This window comes from Patiria miniata, unplaced genomic scaffold (assembly GCF_015706575.1).
Source record: "Patiria miniata isolate m_02_andy unplaced genomic scaffold, ASM1570657v1 HiC_scaffold_5, whole genome shotgun sequence".
Classification (NCBI taxonomy): Eukaryota; Metazoa; Echinodermata; class Asteroidea; order Valvatida; family Asterinidae; genus Patiria; species Patiria miniata.
The window spans coordinates 25,226,877-25,246,112 of NW_024037072.1; the positions used below are offsets into that span (position 1 = coordinate 25,226,877).

General features: G+C 40.5%; 1 protein-coding gene across 1 annotated transcript in view; it reads right to left on the minus strand.

Moving 5' to 3' along the window:
- Nucleotides 1-356: 356 nt before the first annotated feature.
- The window catches only part of LOC119740213 (sodium- and chloride-dependent taurine transporter-like), a 77,346-nt gene continuing 58,466 nt past the window's right edge, over nt 357-19,236 (minus strand). The window contains exons 9-14 of the mRNA XM_038215428.1: nt 14,428-14,562; nt 12,568-12,670; nt 11,318-11,418; nt 8,546-8,713; nt 7,203-7,385; nt 357-3,302 (exon numbers count right to left, since the gene is read on the minus strand). Of these exons, the coding sequence (XP_038071356.1) occupies nt 3,276-3,302; nt 7,203-7,385; nt 8,546-8,713; nt 11,318-11,418; nt 12,568-12,670; nt 14,428-14,562 (717 nt within the window). The 3' untranslated portion in view covers nt 357-3,275. The remainder of the gene's footprint in view (nt 3,303-7,202; nt 7,386-8,545; nt 8,714-11,317; nt 11,419-12,567; nt 12,671-14,427; nt 14,563-19,236) is intronic.

Consider the following 19,236-nt stretch of genomic DNA (forward strand, 5'->3'; position numbering starts at 1 on the left):
CTAATTCAATCACAATAACCATCACTGCCCTCATAGGTGGGTACTCCCCACTCCTGGGTGGAGAGAAGCAATGAGTGACAAAGTGCCTTGCTCAAGGGCGCACGCACCTTGACCCCGCCAGGACTCGAACCCACGACCTGCAGCTTTACCCACAGACCACGAATCAGTGCCCTTAACCACGAAGCCACAGCACTCCACTTACAAGTGCAAAGAATATCTGGCTGGTAATGTAAGATAAAATAATAATGTGCGGGCATCGGCAGCAATGCGTTTCAGTGTTTCCACTAGCGGTCCCTCCCACTTCTCCCTTTTTAACCGTTGAGGGGGTACTTGTGCATAGAGTATATACATGTAGATGTTGTATACAATGTAGTGTTTTTGTTATTATACTTTCAATTTAAAACCACAATAAGATTGTCTTATATAATTTTTAAAAAATCCTTTTGAAGGAAATTAATACACACTCAATACACAGCATAATTATCATAAATTATTTTACATTGCCAAAGACAAAATTAGTTGAAATGAAAACACAAATGTAAAGATAAGCATTCAGTTTACAGCGTAGAAATACTCATACCCGATAAACCTGTATACGGACAAATAAAAGGCGTTAGTATAATTAAATTCCCAATGAACCTTTTTCAATGCATGTTATTTTTTTGATCAAATGTCCCCACCACCACCACCATGTGCCATCATGTTGATGTAAGTGACAAGCATGGTTTTACAAATGAAATGGTTCAATTATGGGTTGTTATATTTTTTTCATTTTTTTTGTGGTGGCCGGGGGGAGGGTCATTGAAAACAACAAATCGTGGGAGGGGGATGCAAAATTGCTTTGAGATAACACATCAATCTTTTATCCAGCTCACTGATAAAAAAAAAGTGATTTGAATTTGTTATGTATCTTCAACTTGGTGCGCAACAAATCACGTCATGTGTCTCTGTGTCTTTGCTACAAAAACTGTACAGGTGTTTGCCATCTTGCACAAATGTGACCTGGCCTTTGACGGAAAAGGAAAACAGTTGATCAATAACAACATTTTCAATCCACTGGTTAAAAGTCAGACAAACTGATCGATAACATGGGCCTTTGGATAATCTGGTTTAACAGCAAACGAACCCCACAGTTTTTCTCAAATTTTTCTCCTTGGGTTTGACCAACAGCTATAATTTGTCCATTATTTGATTATTTCCCTGTTATTCTAAACCAGAAAAAAAAGGATCAAACTGATGTTGAAATCAAGGCGTGTTTTTGTGAAAATGGTCATGAAATAGCTTGCTAGTGCGAGTGTGTTGTGGGAGTGGCGGTGGGGCAAAAACTGATGACCAGATTGATAAAGGGTGGGGGAGGGGAGGATGGATATTAAGTTTTTTTAAGTTTCAGATGGCTAAAATGAATATCTAAAAAGTCTCTAGAATAAGGTCAAAAGTTACTACTTCAAGGACCCTATAGACATGTATTCAAGGTTTTGAATAAAACGATTGTCCAAGATAAATATCTCCAACTTAACACACACACACACATACACGTTTGTTTATGGTGTAAATCAAGGATTTTTGTGTGTTCCTCTTCCCTTTCTCTTTGTTTGTACTTCTTTTTCGCAAGAGCTCTCATTGGTTTTGTACACGTTTTCAACCCAGGAGTCCTCGATTCGGTTTCTGTCCTCGATTTATCGATGGTGATGCACGTGTGTATCCTGGATTAACACCATAAACAAACGCAAAATACTCAGTTAGTCAGTTCTGATGTTCCAGTCTATTAAAGTGAATGCCGTTTTCACTTTGAAGACCCTAACGTTTGCTCAAACATAAAAAGTCCCTTTTTGTTTAGGGTTTGTTCAGCTTTCTTAGATACACTAATATCTGCTACCGGTATGTCAGTAACTTTGCTATCATTCCCTGTGCTAAAATTATTGGTCCACTTAAAACTGAGTGATATTAAAAATTAATTTAAACACATAAAAAAATTAACATATTTAATCACTATAATTTCAGTTCATGCTTTTCGTGCGTTAACGGGAATACAAATTTACAATGATCACACAGCATTATTTAGTTTTAAACAGAAATCTTAAAGTTGCTCTACTTTTGCTGTTTGTTATCTCAAATGATTTTCTTCTGATGAGTTTTCAATTCGCACGAGAATTATTTACTATTTTGGACATTTTTTAACCCTCTGAAAATTTTACCTTATACCTTATCTAAAGGTATTATTGTTGGTTGCTTTTGCAACCATTACGCAAAAAAAGATGCGCCTAAATAATTGTCGGTCTGCAAATAGTTTGAAAGTTGTAAACTAATTATTCCCTACCTAAACGTTTTGTTTGACGTCTCATTCACAAGTGCATAACTTTTGTATTGCTAAAAAAAATAGCTATTCAAAAAGAAACTCCACTTTAAGGTCTCAAGTGCCAAATTCAGAGTCTCCAGTTCTCCTTGTGAATCCTGACAGAAATGTGGAATTGCTTGGTACGTTTGGATATTTCTTGAAGATTTTTATACTTACAACACTGATCTAAAACTAATACAAAACACGTTCCAACTGAAAATACTGATTGTTAAATTGTTGCAATAATTAATTGGCTTTGCCTTTCAAAAGAAAAGAAAATGTAAAAAAAAAATTATCGAATGTAAAAACAGAACAGAACAAACAGCAAAAACATGTTTGTTATAATTCATTTTAGTTTTTTCCCCCACTTTTACCATCATACAAGTTATCGAGATCCTCCAAGAACATGATGTTTGTAGCCACATGGCTACAACTTCCAACAGGTTAGTTGTTACATGCACCCCACAAAATTTTTGAGAACTTTTGTAGTTTCAAACGGGGGGAAAAGAATTTGCAAAAAGCAGATGATCATATGTACCTTTAACTGAATGATGAAAGTGTTAACTGACCAATTAGATCACGATTTTTGGTTAGGTGACCAGGGTAGTGTAATCAAACCCGGTCATAAAACACCGTAAGAGATGAATACAAACCAAAGGTGGGCGGAGCTTCAAACCAAAGGTGGGCGGGGCTTAAAGCCAAATCCGGAGGAGGTCGTCCGTTCTCGCGATGGGCTGAAGAAGTGTCAAAGTTGGTGGAAGTAGCAAAGCAGCAGTGTGAGCCTTGGATGTGGATGAACAGAGGAGCGAGTTGGAAGATGATGATGATAAGGATGATGATGGTGGTAAAAGTCGAGAGAAGCGTTGTGGTTGTAGAATTGCATTTGCTATAGAGAACCTTTTTACCACTGGCTTCCCCCTATAACTACACTTGGCAAGCTTTACACGCTGTTATCCGCAAGGAGTCCCTACGACAAACAAACCAAATCAAGACCAATTTAAAAAAAAAAAAAAACGCATTGTAAAGAAGGACTACAACAGAAGTCCATTTGTTTCAAATGTGTTGATCCACAAGTGTAATAAAAAGGTGAAAATTACTGGCATTTGATCTCTGTCACAATAAAAACTTGTCCTACATCCCATAAAGCTGATGATAAAAGCTGCTTTTTTGCAGCTTTTTCGAGAACCACTCGCCCAAACAACTTCAAACTTGGCACAAACTTTGACGCGAGTGTGCGTTCAACCTGTGAAAACAACACCATTGAATCGCGTGCGTTGTTTGCACGAGCACTTCTCAAAACATTATGCAAGCATGCAACCAATACCAGCGGCAAAGCAATTTGCGCTTCCCGAACATGCACATTTTAGACGGGCACTGTGCACTAGTTTATAAAATGAGAGCAAATCCAAAATAATTTACCTACCGGTACATACAAGGCTACGGTCATACAGGGTTATTACTTCATAAGGATCTACGGGTCTACGATCATACAGAATTTAGGACTGGTTAGCGTCTCGCAAAACTTTGATTAGGCGACACCAAAAGCACTAAATGTAGGTTAGTAACTACAGAAGTGCACTACTTCTAAGAACTGAGCAAGTCACTCACTGTACAGTGGAAATGCAACGGGACTGCAGCTCAGTACAATATCGTTCTCTCTCCTCACACGTTTATCTTGGCTGCCTAGGACCCTACAACAGGATCACTTCACAATCCAGAGGCACCTGGATTTTAGTCACATTTTATTTAGCTACGTGTATGTCCATACATGCCAGACTAATCCACACACGGATTAACTGTGTGCTCACGAAGCCTCCACTCATGGCTGAGGCATTGTGTTGCTGTTACAAAAGCCACTGTATCATATAACGGCTGCTCTAAATAACAGCTGGCACAATGCATCCGCCATTAATAGGGGCCTCCCTAAGTGATTCTGATTTGCTTCGGTCCACAGGGTGCAATGAGGTCAGATTGTAAACATGAAAATGGGGTGAAATGCTGTCTGAACCCAGTGATAAAATTGTAAAAGTTTGACACAAAACAGTTTTACTTGTCTACTCCACAGGTGGCTGCAACTTATTCTAGAAATTATGAGTGGCACTGTCTGCATCACCGTATGATATCCTATGACAGATGACACAAACCCTAAACTATAAGAGAGTCAGGTCTGCGTATAGCGGTACTTTCCTCGTTGTCCACCGCTGTGACCCTGGTTCGAATCCCGCCTAGGCCAATAGGTGGCTTGGCTTTTCAGTCCCTACCTGATTCCGTGGGTTTTCCCCCCAGAATATTCTTCTAGGGTTTTCCTCTCACATCAAAAACTGTCATTTCTTCTCAGTGTCTTCTCTCTACAGGTTTCTTCTGGCTTGCGAGCTACAGTGCACAGGGCACTTTTGAGGAATCCTTGGTTTCATTACCAGAAATTATTAATAATAACAAGTTGTTTATGGGTAGTTTTCACGTCCAATGCCACAGGTTGGGAGTTTTACATGGCTTACGGACTTTTGTTATAATAAATACACGTCTGGTTCTGTTTTGTAGATTTTGTTTAAAAGAAGATTACTTTACACAATATTGTAGCTTAGGTTCAATTTTTAAACGTCTTTTTTAAACCCCTATCTCAACTCCCACTGATTTAAGTGTATAATATGACCGACGAAAAATGGCCGATATAGATATAAATAAAGATAAAGGTATCATGATTAAAAATCCTTAACCATCTTGAAATCACAGTGTACACAGATCGATTCTAGTCTCACTTCAAAGTCTGTGCAAAATATTACTGAACAACTACTAATATAGGTGTCGAATGTACTTTAATCCAACATTTGGGGGGCTCATAATGCAGTGCTCTGTATCAAAGCTTCTGTCTCAAAGCAGCCACTTCTTCATGGTCCATTCCCTGCATATATTGTCCTGAAGTTGATCACGTATCATTTTATTATTTGGGTGTGGTACAACAGAAAGACAAACGTCTTTAATGGTGCACATGCTTTAAGAGTAAAAGCTTTTAAGTGTTTTTGCTTTTGTGCCAAGTACAACAGAATTTGCATCTCTAACTCAGGCTCGTACTGTACAGTGAATCTCTCAAATATTGAACGCCTTAACTATCCACAATATACCGGTATTTACACTTTTTCCAAACTTTCGATTGCACGATTGCCCCCCAACATTGTCCAAACGCGCTGAAAAAAGAATGGATCCGCTGCTGCCCTTGAGAGACAACAAGGCCAGACCTGTTCTGTCAAAAGCAGACGCTTCTGGGCAGAGGTTGAAATTAAGATAGGGCCAAAAAAACGCAGTGGGGGTGATTTTTTTCAATTTTCTAATGTTTGCATATTTGTAATCCTGAACATGTCTAAAATATACTATAAAAGTTTGAAACCCTAATTTGAACTCTAAATATAGTATTTTTGATGATTTGTTAAGGTATATCAGTTAAAGAAATTACTGTTTTGTGACGTTTGTGGCCATTTTCTCCGTTTTCTACTTTTCGACACAATGAACTTAAAAATAGTATGACTCTGCCCAGGAATGACCAATTTCCAAAAATTAAACCACCTATTATTATTAAATAAGGAAAAAAACATATTTTAACAGCTATGCAACGATATCATTTTTGACCTTATGCCCAGAAAAGTCTGATTTGGACAGAACGGGTCACAGTTGTGGTTGCAACTTACTGCATGAATTCTTTGATACCATTCAAAACAAAACTGACTGTGATTCTGGTTTGTATGAATGTCATAGGCAGGGTGTTCCCCCAAAAAGCATCCTCCTTTTTTTTTAAAATACATCACAAATATTGATGCATATTTAAAAAGTTTAGTTAAGCTTTTCAGCAACGAAAAGGTCTTTCTAATCAGAAAAATGATAATGGCCAATTAATATTTGAGAAGAAAATGCTGCTTTTTCATTTTGTCCACAGTCTTAATTGTCCCTCATTAGGAATGCAATGCTTCTCCTTTTTAATTATGCAACAAGGGTCATTTCTCTGTTTAGAAGAAGTTGCAGTATCGAAAAGGGCAGTTTTGCTTAAGTTCTTAAATGTTTACTGTTCTGTTCTGCCCTCTACTGGCTACCTCTCTCACAGATGCAAGTTTCAAATATCAGTCGCCGTGGGCAAAATGAGAAAGTGGAGCTTGTTTTCGATTGGCCATAACTCAACGATATTTTTTTTCAACTGGAAAGATGTTTTCGTTTTTGTAAAGCTCATGAACTGTGCTTGTCAAATATGTATTGACATTTGCGATGTAATTTTAGAGTGCTTCGACACTCCCCTAACTGCCATACGTGGGACAATCACCTTCGGAATCCCATGATGGCCACTCCCCAATGTGTGAATGTAATTGACATGGGGTAAAACCATAATGCAGATATTGGATGCTGCTATGGAAAGGTACTAGGGAAATATAATGAGGTATATACATGTATTCTGAAACAAGCCATGGGAAAAATCTCATGGTGAAAATTCCATGAGAAAAATCCCATGTGATACATGGGGTTAATTCCATGGGAAAAGTCCCATGGGAAAAATCCCATGGGTACATGGGGTCCAAAACCCTATGTACCACATGGGAAATCACCATGGGAAATCGCCATGGCGATCCCATGGGAAATCGCCATGGGACATTTTTGTAAGGGACATGACTGGTACAGGTAGGGGTAAAGACAACTTAGCTAGTATCTATCGTATATGCAGTAGAATAGCTAAATCCCGTTAAAGTTTTGTTCATGATAAAACTGATCACTATATTTTACAACTCTGTAAATTGTGGACTCTTTCGCTACATTGGACTACAAAGGGAAATAGAGAAAACAATAAACACCCTTCCACCAGAGCTTAAAATGATTCTGGGGTATTTACTCCTTTTTCTGCTGTTTCGACGCTCATGGCCGCATCGTAGGATGGAGGCTCCTCCCCATTGGCCATCCTCGTCGCTGGTGCAGAGGGAATTGTAGTCATCATCTGCTGCTCTGGCACGTCTTCATCAAAGTACCCTGCTACCTGATGCGCCTGCACTTTGGCAGTGGTCAGGTAGTTCCAACGCTATAGAGACAATGGCCAAAGAAAAAGAGCTTTTGAAGTCAGCAGCTACAAGATAAAAATTACACTTGGCTTATATTCAATGGCTCTGCCAACCACGAAACGCTGCACTTACAATAAGCCAGTTGGGTATCTCGATGAAGTAGTCCAGGTCAAAGGTTACGTGACATGATGTTACGCAAGGTTACGCGAATGCCCTTTCTGCTCGTAATTAACACGCGAGCAAAGTGCACTCGTCTCCTTGCTCGTTCATGCACCTTTGATGAGCGTTCGATTACCCTGAATGACTCGTGACCCATATCACTGTGCGCATGCGCAGTTGAAATACTAAACTGGCTTATTACCATTACATGTATAAAAGCGTCAACTAAAACAAATTCAACACTTTTCTTGCAAGCACAGAACCTGTTTTGGGCAGCACAGTGAATAAAGGGTTATATCGTCCCAAACCGCCTGATATATGGATCCATCACAAGTAAATACAGGGAGGTAGTGCAATGTAGCACAAGTGCAACTCCGAATCCGAACCGAAACCGATCCGAACTTCCTAAAACCAATCCGACCCGACCCGACCTGACCCAACCCGACAAAAATTCAAGAACAACCAACCCGAACCAACCCGACGTCGAACCGACCTTACAAACCGAATATCTGGCTTGGGCAATTGTGTTCGCTTTTTGTGCCTGGACTTAGCCGCGTCACATAAAAATCCTCGTCTCTCAGTAACTGAATCATAGTATGGCAGTAACAATATGACCCACTGGTGGGCCTAAACTGTTATAAACCGTGCATGATAGACCGCAAATCATTTAATGGTCATATACCTGGCACTGTGACTCTGCCATAAATATTAGACCGTGTGAGTTCCTAACTGTTTCGCTTTTTGGGGGGGTTTATTTCGGGTTTTCCCAATAATGGCTTAACCGACACGATCCGACCGGAAAATCGCAAACACAAAATCGAAACCAAACCGACCCGACTGAAATGACGGACAAACTGACCCAACCCGGATCGGTTTTGGTTTCGGGCTGGGTTTGCACAACACTACTGGGTTAAAGGAATTCTCATTTGTTTTTTACACAACCACAAGTCAATCACAGTAAAGACTGGACAAGCCCCCCCCCCCCCCCTCCCTCAAGGGATATCCAAGGTCATGTTCCTACCTCCCGGAGTGATCCTTTACTTGTCAGCATCTTATAGATGAAGAAGATGGGGATTTGCACCATGGAGGCAGTAGCCATTATCCAACCCAATGCCTGGCCCCATGGTGGATACTGGTAATCGTTGTAGACCAAAGGTTTATAGCTCACACAGCTGAAGATGAAAACTCCCTGCACATGACAAGACACGGCAATTTTAAAGGTAATATACAACATTTGCAAGACAAAACTACTGAACTAATCATGAAATACCTTACTTGGCTTTAAGTGAATAATATATAGTCTCAGCATCCTGCAGAAATCGCATGGCACCGAGTGTGCTGTCATTTTCAAGAAAATTGGAAATTTTTGTATCAATTTCCAACAATGGTCGGCCGACCTTTTTTTTCAAATATTGCCCCCAATTAACCAAATTTAGTTAGTTCGCAGTTTTATTTGCAATCGGTCAACACATCCGTGAACAGGGTGCAAGCAAGCTTGTCTGGTTCCCTGACTATTAATGGCAATTCCCCGATCTGGTCAGGCAACCAGACTACAAGAAAACCACGTTTTTCTTGGATTTCCAGCATCTATGAACCAAAAATTTAAAGGTATAGTCCATCATTTGATATTTGTGCATTTTGTTCGTTTGAAGCAACAAAAGTGCTCAAAATCTAAAGCAGGGTGCTGAACAACTAACCTGATGAAGTTTCAGCTCAGCTTCAGCTGTATATTTCGAGAAAAACAACATTCTAGGATCTCGATTTCAAATCAAAAGTTGCTGAATCATGTTTTGAATTGGGCCTGAATTCAGCGTCAGAGACACGGTCTTACTAGCCGATTACAGCTACGCGATGTCGCGCACCGATCCGATGAATTATAGCAACTGCGCGTGCGCGTGCATCGTGCCAACGCTTGCGCGCGCTTCGCCGAATAAAAAACCGAACTACTAACAGAAATTTCCAACGGTGCTTCTTAAGACGCACCGTTGGAAAGGCCTTCTTTCGTTGATTTCTTCAAAAAGACAGCTTGCTAGAAAGAATAATTTCACAGGGAGTTTAGTCCCCTTACTATCTTTCAACCAAGTATGTTTTTCAACAATAATTATGCCAGTTACTTTTTGGATAGCTGCAAATGATGGACTATAGCTTTAAACAGGTCAGTATAACAATATTTGCTATAAAACACTAATCCCCAAATCCATTCATTTTTGAAAATTACAGCAAAAGTAAATGTTGTACATTACTTTTACAGTTAAATTGTAGACACATCAATGCTGAGATGTACAGTTAAAGTTTACAGTATTTTATAGGTTTTTTTTCAACGATTAATCCTTTAGACAACAGCTGGTCCGGCCTAAGACTAGGTTTACACTATGTTCCCGGCGGTCACGGCAGCCCCATTTGCCCGAAACGTAGTGCGGCGTGGGATTTTGGCAATTTTTTTTTCTCCGTAGTCAAGTTTTTTTAGGTCCTGCTAAGTTTTCCCACGGTCTATCACGGTATCTGTGATGGGCCGTGGGGGGAAAGAGGCTGCTGAGTCCCGGAGGCTCATAGGCGCACTACGGTTCGGCCCGCGGTCTACCACGAATGCCAGTACGTTCCCTCCCGGCCTGTCACGTTCTGATGGGTCCCTCTGGGGTCCCTCACGTTCTAATCAAAGTCTGACACGTTTTTCGCATTCTGTCAAGGCTTTCTATGGATGAAACGTGTACGCCGGGCAGCTTCGGAGCAAGTTTATGCCCACGGTATGAAAAGAAAGCCTCCCAAGCAACTCCCTCCCAGACCGCTCGCCGTATCAGACCGTAGTAGAACGCAACTCGCCGCATCGCACCTGGCCTATAAACCGTGACACATCTGGACACGCCGTGATTGAACGCGACAAAGCGGCTACCGTACACCCTAGCTTGCCGTGAGCAACGAAGCAAAACGCGACAAAACGCGCAGCAACCGTGACAAAACGCCCGCTAAACGCGGCAGAACGTGACAAAACTTGACAAAACTTGAAAGGACCGGTAAGATGCCGGGGAATGCACATGCAAATTTTTTGACAGTTTAAAAATCTGTCCACGGTGGCCAGAAACGTGATTGCCGTGGCCGCCTGGAACATAGTGTAAACCTAGCCTTAGTTTGTAACCAAGTTCAGTTTTTAATTGGGAATATTTTTATTGTTTCTTGTTCTATTGTTAAACGCTTTGAGGAATCTTTGATTCATATTGCACTATATAAATGCTGTTTTATTCGCTGTTTCAGTGTACACAGAAACAGCTCTTGTTTTCGTTAAGATTTCTTTCTTTCTTTTTCTTTTTTTTCTCTACTCCTTTTCAGATTTTTTTCTCCATAGGTTTTGTACACGTTTCTTCTACCAGTCCACTTTGGCACTTTGGTAAATCGATGGGTTTCAAGGACTAAAAAGTTTATATTTTTGCCTCCCCAAAATTCTGAAGTGGGGCACATGGGAACACAAGTCTTGCGGAAGGGGGGGGGGAAGTTGCATATTAAGATTTTTAATTTTTAATTTTTTTTTCCTTCTCCTAAATTCCAGACTTTTTCTCCATAGGTTTTGTACACGTTTCTTCTACCAGTTTTCAAAGACTTAACAAGTTTGTATTTTTGCCTCCCCAAAATTCTGAGCTGGGGCACATGGGGAACACAAGTCTTGCGGAAGGGGGCGGGGGGAAGGACTTGCATGTGCTCCCTGATGGGGGCTCTTGAAGGCACAAGATGAACTGGGTATGGCAAGACAGGGGATAGCACATTGGATGGGCAACATGAAAAAATGAATGACTTCTCTCACCAAGGTGAATAGTGGAGTGAGGAACATCCAGCAGACTTTCAGGTAAGGATTCGGACGAAAATTCAGCATCTTGTTGAAATCATTGTAATAATTGTCGGCCCCTTTACACAGACAAAGAGAGAGAGAGATCAGACAAAGATTTCTTATCAAACTTTGTGCCCTATTTAGTACAACTGGATCTAATACTTTTTTTTAAAGTTTACTGCACTGCTGTCCGTTTTTGACTTTTTAAATTTTTCTTCATACAGCAAAGTCTGTCATGTGCCAATGTGGCCCATCAGGCCGGTGTTTATCTCCAGGTTCAGTGGCATGAAACGACTGAGAATATTTCTATTCCCCCTGGATGGGATGCCATTGCAGGTTTCTCCCCAGCTAATGCCAGTACCCATGCTCCAAGGTGGAGAGAGGCAAGTGGGGTGAAGTGGCTAGCCCAAGGACACAATGGGTAGCAGCAGGATTCAAACCCCAGACCCTCTGATCATGAGATGTGAATCCCAGCCACTAGGCCACACTCCAGACTTCCTTCATATACTGTTGGATTAAAAGGTGATTATGAGGGTAGCGACCAGCAGTTGAGGATTTTTGGGTTGGAATAAAATAAAATAATAAAATTGCATTTATTATGCGCATATACCATAAAATGTTCAAATGCGCATTACAAAATCTGAACAGTAGCTAAAATATTAAAAGTACAAATTCGAATTAAACATTAGCCTTAAATGTAAAAAAAAACACTAGATATTTTAGAAAACAATGTCAAAACCATGAAACTTAAAATTACAAAAACAAGACATACATTTAAAATAGATAATAGTAAAACCTTATACGAATGCCTTTGTAAAAAGAAAAGTCTTACGCTTAGTCTTAAAAACTGTTAGAGACTGAACAGACTGAATTTCAGGCGGTGGCTGGTTCCATAAGCTGGGAGCGGCTTGTGCAAATGCACGATCCCCCATAGCCTTTTGCATTCTCCCAGATGGATAATCTAAAAGCAAGCGCCCATTGGATCGCAGGGGATAGTTGGAATGGACCTTCACTTTCAACATATATGTATCTGGGAGCAAGATCATGAAGAGCCTGGAAGGTCAACAGAAGGATTTTAAAGTGTATACGAGATTGTATAGGCAACCAATGTAACTGATCAAGTAGAGGAGTAACATGGTTCCACGATGGTTTGCCACAAACAAGCAACATACAAGTTGAAAAAAACAAATACTGAATTTGTTGAAGAGTACTTGTTTGATCCTTACCGTATACCCAGCCTATGACCACCGCCTCAAAGAAAGCTACCCACAGAAGTGCAAAACCGCTTGCTGCATAGGCGTCAAACAACTGGAATACGTACATACCACCCTAAGTGTAGAGGAAATACAAAGAGAGGAAGAAAAAGGTCAAAATATGCAGTGAAAGGGGTGGAGGCAGTGTTGTAGGACTAGGACTCAAGTCCAGGACTCAGACTTTGAGTCTGTCTCAAGTTGCAATATCAGTGACTTGGAGTTGACTTGAGTCACAAGGGCAGAAGTCAAACTCATAGACTTGAACCAAATGACTCATGACTTCGACTTGGCCTCGGACTTGAACCAAATGACTCACGACTTGGACTCGGACTTGAACCAAATGACTCACGACTTAATTAGACTTGGACATGAACCAAATGATTCACGACTTGGACTCGGAGTTGGACTTGAACCAAATTGCCCAATGACTCATACAGGCTCGGACTCAGACTTGAACCAAATGACTCACGACTTAATTGGACTTGGACTTGAACCAAATGACTCTTGACTTGGATTTGAACCAAATGACTCATACAGACTCCAACTCGGATTTGAACCAAATGACTCACGACTTAATATTGGACTCGGACTTGAACCAAATGACTCACGACTTGAACTTGAACCAAATGACTCATACAGGCTTGGACTCAGACTTGAACCAAATGACTCACAACTTAATTGGACTTGGACTTGAACCAAATGACTCACGACTTGAACTTGAACCAAATGACTCATACAGGCTCGAACTCGGACTTGAACCAAATGACTCGCGACTTAATTGGACTTAGACTTGAACCAAATGACTCACGACTTGAACTTGAACCAAATGACTCATACAGGCTCGGACTCGGACTTGAACCAAATGACTCACGACTTGGACTTGAACCAAATGACTCATACAGGCTTGGACTCAGACTTGAACCAAATGACTCACAACTTAATTGGACTTGGACTTGAACCAAATGACTCACGACTTGAACTTGAACCAAATGACTCATACAGGCTCGAACTCGGACTTGAACCAAATGACTCGCGACTTAATTGGACTTAGACTTGAACCAAATGACTCACGACTTGAACTTGAACCAAATGACTCATACAGGCTCGGACTCGGACTTGAACCAAATGACTCACGACTTGGACTTGAACCAAATGACTCATACAGACTCCAACTCCAATTTGAACCAAATGACTCACGACTTAATATTGGACTCGGACTTGATCCAAATGACTCACGACTTGAACTTGAACCAAATGACTCATACAGGCTTGGACTCAGACTTGAACCAAATGACTCACGACTTAATTGGACTTGGACTTGAACCAAATGACTCATACAGGCTCGGACTCGGACTTGATCCAAATGACTCACGACTTGAACTTGAACCAAATGACTCATACAGGCTTGGACTCAGACTTGAACCAAATGACTCACGACTTAATTGGACTTGGACTTGAACCAAATGACTCACAACTTGAACTTGAACCAAATGACTCATACAGGCTCGAACTCGGACTTGAACCAAACGACTCACGACTTAATTTGACTTGGACTTGAACCAAATGACTCACGACTTGAACTTGAACCAAATAACTCATACAGGCTCGAACTCGGACTTGAACCAAATGACTCACGACTTGGACTTGAACCAAATGACTCATACAGACTCGGACTTGGACTTAAACCAAATGACGCCGACTTGAGACTCGGACTGTAATTGACAGCACTCGGTGCAAGGTGAAGAAAATTAACTTCTTTTATGGGAACCGAGGAAATCCAGCACTCTATCCTGAAGAATGGTGGTAAGAAGTGACATTGGAAAGGAATCTTACATAACAAGTCATCGGGATGCCAGCCAGGAACAGCACACAGCACAGGGCCAATACAAACAGCGGACGTCGCTTGCCCTTACGAAGACTTGGGAAGGAGTCCACTATGGCAGTCACCAAGCCCTCAACACCAACAAACTGCATTTCGGCAAAGACAGATCCATAACATTTTAGCATGGCAAATTGAACAATTTTGTTACCGGGTAAAACAGTTCTGGTACTGCATAGCTCTCAAAGGGTGGAGGAAGGCATAGAGATCAAATTGGCCAGTATTGACAAAATATCACAAGCGTGGCCAACATTTGCCCATTCTCACTCAGTTTTGAAAGCTATGTTGTTACAGGACTGCTGGCTTCATACTCTTTTTAGATTAACATACGACAACCCCTACTTGAGACTTGCTTGTTACATCAGACAGAGTTGGGTAGCAACATCATAAAAGTTCATTCATGAATAGATCGTTTGCACTCAGCAGCCATCTTGGAGGTAAATTTGGTTATAAATGTCTTTTCAATTGGCAACGAATTGCACAAGAGGTCTATTCATGCGCATCCCTGTTACACAAAAGTACACCTTCAAGATGGCGGCAGTGCAAGCCATCTACAGAGGATGGTTGATCACACCTTTTCCAGCTCCTGCATTAGTTAGAAATTGTGCTGAATGCTGATTCTGCTTGACCCCGCTGCTGGACCTCGATCCCCCTCCCCCCCCTCCCCCACCCCAACATACTTGATCAAGCTCCCTAAATATTTCTCAAGTGAACGACCAATTAAACAAGAAAATATTGTAATTACACTATTTTCTTAATCTCATTCAATATAAGTACCTAACACTTTCAAAATTTTTGTAACATTTTTGCTCCTTTGAATACACAAAACTATCCAACAAAATTTAAAAAAAAAAAACAATAATTGTTGAACACCCCAGCCCCCAGAAATAAAATCTCAAACAGATAGTTATTAGCAGATCCACTTCATTCACGTTAACTTTTCAAAGCTAATGTATATCTGAACTTTCTCCCACTTCTGTCTGATGCTAACACAGCACGTCATTAAAAATTGGGGGCAAAAAACTTAAGCCTCACATTTTGGGGTTTTACATTCAAGACCTCTTGGCCAAGTAGACTTGTGGGGGGAAAATGGTACGGGACATAAATGAGAATTAACAGAAATGACATTTTTATCAGCCTAACAGCATGGTTATTTGTCATCATCCCTGAAGGGTTACAGTTAGATTATTAAAAGAGTGTTCTATATGCAGTAACATTTTATTTATACTTAAGAATTCATATATGATGACTGAGAATTTAAGAACCAACTTCATTATAAAAAAATCATGTTATTTGTCTGTACTTACCTGTTAAAAAAAACATTATATTTATTCGTGATTAAGACAGTTTGCTTGAGTGAAAAATTCCCGAGTTAATTTATTGATTGCAGATGAATCTGATCACATGACCACCGTCATGTGACACTGCTTTCCCACAACTAAGCTGGTTCCAGGTGGAGGGCGACATACGTGACTCCATCACCACTTCCTAGACAACAATGGGAGGCAACTCAATTAAATATTCATGAGGTGGGAGGGGCTTGGAGTTTAGTAATAATCATATCAGTTAATGCTGGAACAGATTATGCCAAGTTAGTGGTCAGGGGATTAGGGTGTTTCTCGTGCTTTAGGCTAAACTGCAATCTGTCACTAGATGTGGGAAAATCTGGATGCAAAAAAAAAAAAATGAAATAAAAAACGGGACTCAGCTCCGTCTGTGTGATCAAGTCGATCGTTTGGGTCGAATGATGTGATGGCTGCCCCACGCTAACTTCTGAAAATGCGAAAGCGTGAGGTATATAAAAGATCTTTCCGTTAAATTTGTTCAGTTCAGGATGGCCTGGCACGTCTCATTTCAGGACCTGCAAATTCACCAGGTACCTGTCGGCTAAGATTAGAGCGACACTCAAGTGTCACATGGAAAAAAAAAAAATTAAGTGATGTTGCGTTACATATGGTTATTACACCAACATAATGATAAAATTCAAACCCAACACTTCCAAAACCATCAACATTCATAGTTTAAACTGTAACAAAACCGAACACCTTACTCAAGCATCTGTATATGCTCAAATGAACCCAAGTGCAAAGAAAATGTACAAATCATATCATCAGCCATGCAAACTTTACAAATGAAATGTATCGGACAGAATTCTCGTTAACACTGTGGGTTTTATAGACCTTTCTTTTGTTTGTAAACATTGACGCCATTTTATATGGACTGCCACAAGGCACATAAATTGAAGCCGGGGTTGGCCTTATTTTTCCAGAAAATGTCCGCATTACGCTTTCAATACATAGTCAAAAGGCATGTGTAGTTATGATGGTGTATGTTTGTAGACAATGTTATATTTCCAACAATCAAATAATGTTTTAGTTTTCTTTAATACCGGTAACTCTTCTTCATTTTTGTAGTGTTGGACCTTCCATAGTTTTGCAACCCATGGTTGGCAAAAATGTAGTTTGCCAACCGAGCTTAGAAAGGTCTATAGTGCTCCTTTGGCAACGACTGAAACAGAAATAAAAGTCTTCAGTGTCAGACTTAGAACTGAGATTTCGTCTCGTTTGCTAATTGTTGAGTTGTCAATCCTACGTTAGATATATATTTACTTGAAATGCATTTATAAACTAATGCTAAGAAATATGAAATATAGTTTACTTGAAATTCATTTATAAAGTAATGCTGAGAAATAGGATAGGTCTTTCCATTATACAAGCACCAGGATTAAGCTAAAAACAAACAAACACTTATGGGACAATGGCTCTGGCCATATTTGTATCCCGGACCAAGTAAACTGTAATCAATCCAGATAAGAATTATCACTTTATAGCCACTGATAAGGCTCCGCTCATATTGCACAAGGTAAAGTAGGCCTACATGCACATGCACTTGACATTTGCCATATAACTCGTACACAGATCACCATTGCCCAGTTTGTCTGAGATACAAGCCAGTGATGCTTTGTGCTGAAACTATCAAATTTTCTTGTCAAAGTTATGCATCAGGAAACAAATAACAAAAAATCTCTTTTGGTTGAAGCCTCCCGCCACTAATTAGGTTTAAAGCTCTTAACCCATTAGCACCTCAACTACATTGTATTACATTGTGTTTACTCACTGAAGAATACATTTTCCATAGAGGACTCCGGGTTCTGGACGCTATATACAGTGAGTGATAGGCGTGGCGGTTTCGGGTGCAATTAACAGTGACTAAAGGCTTAATTACTCATTTTGTTATTGGTTTTTCTGCTCAATTAAAGATTTCGAAGAAATTTCAGGAAGGTTCTCAGCGGTTGATCAAGCAAAAGCAATCTGTGTACGAGTTGCAACAGCATTTCCTTTTTTGAATCTGACCATCTCTGCACACTGTTGCGCATCTGAGCTCAAGTAAAAGCACAGTAAGTAAAAAAAAAAAAATGATTCAGCGAAACGCTTTAAAATTTCTGAAATTTTACTGGTATACACTTCCTGCCACTTAAAGGGAATATACATCATTTGCTTTTGCTGTAATGGTGCAGTGCGGGATATGCACGTCACAATGCTGTTTTTTTTTTGCCAGTCATGACTGCTCATGCACAGCTGGCATGCTCGCAAGCAGGCTATGTGCACACTGAGTCATGCAAAGCATCATTTTAAAAATAATGCACGTATGTATGGGTTCAAACCTTCTATAGCATCCATGCATGCAGGCCTGATGTAGTTTAGTCTTTTTTTTGTGAGCGGGGGTTGGGTTGGGGGGGGGGGGGTTGGTAGGGTTACTAAGGGAAGCAAAGATGTTGCCCTCACGCATGCTGGGTGCTACATGTATTTTATGGAGACGATCATCTAGCCACACTACAGGATGTTTAATGACAAAACAACAACAAAACAAAAGCACTAAGCAAAACTACTGCCTGAAATATGATACTACATGTATTAGCCTTATTGGTTGCCCCCATTAGGTTCAATAATCAAAAGGTCAGGGTTCGCGACCGTTGACCTTTGTTGAGATGACAGGTTAAACCGATTCTTGTGTATGAGCACCACATCTGAGACCTTTGGTTGGAAACAAATTAAATAAGAGGTATTCAAACGAATACATCATATCAAATCGAACTCTCCATGTTTGAAATGTTCCCGGCAGGACCACAGATGTTTCTAGTTCCAACCCTGTGCAGTTTCTTGTTTGGGTAATTTGCTTGGCGAGACCTCGTCCTGAATTCTTGTCGGCGAAAAACACTACACACGCTATGTCTCCTTGAGCTTTGACTTCTCCCCCTTCATCAGGTTGCCCTAATGAGCTCTAAAATGTCCATTTCGCAAGGGCATGACTTTGGGGCAGGACTACCAACTGATTTTCACCGGCGCACCGTTGGCATTCCGGATCCCTCGACAATCAGGACTGGATAAATACCGAGTTATCTCTGTTGTTGTTGTCATGGTAATTCCCAGCGGGTAGTTTGGAAGTCCGGACCGCAAACAAATCTGCTTCTGACCTTCAGAACTTCTGAACCCGACCTATATCTTATAACTCCACTCCTGGGCAGCTTTCCAAAAGCAACTGTGTGAACCTCGCATCCAAACATTACACACAACACTTCAATTGCCTCTGTATGTGTAGTTGATTCAACATGTCCGAGACGGGCGACGTGTACTCTCTTCAAGCTTGTCACAGTGGTGGCATTTTGACGACAAACAATCCGACATCTGCCACTAATATTGATCAGACTACGCTGAATACGAACAGATATAAAATATAAATAGCTCAGAAAATGGAACTGAAAA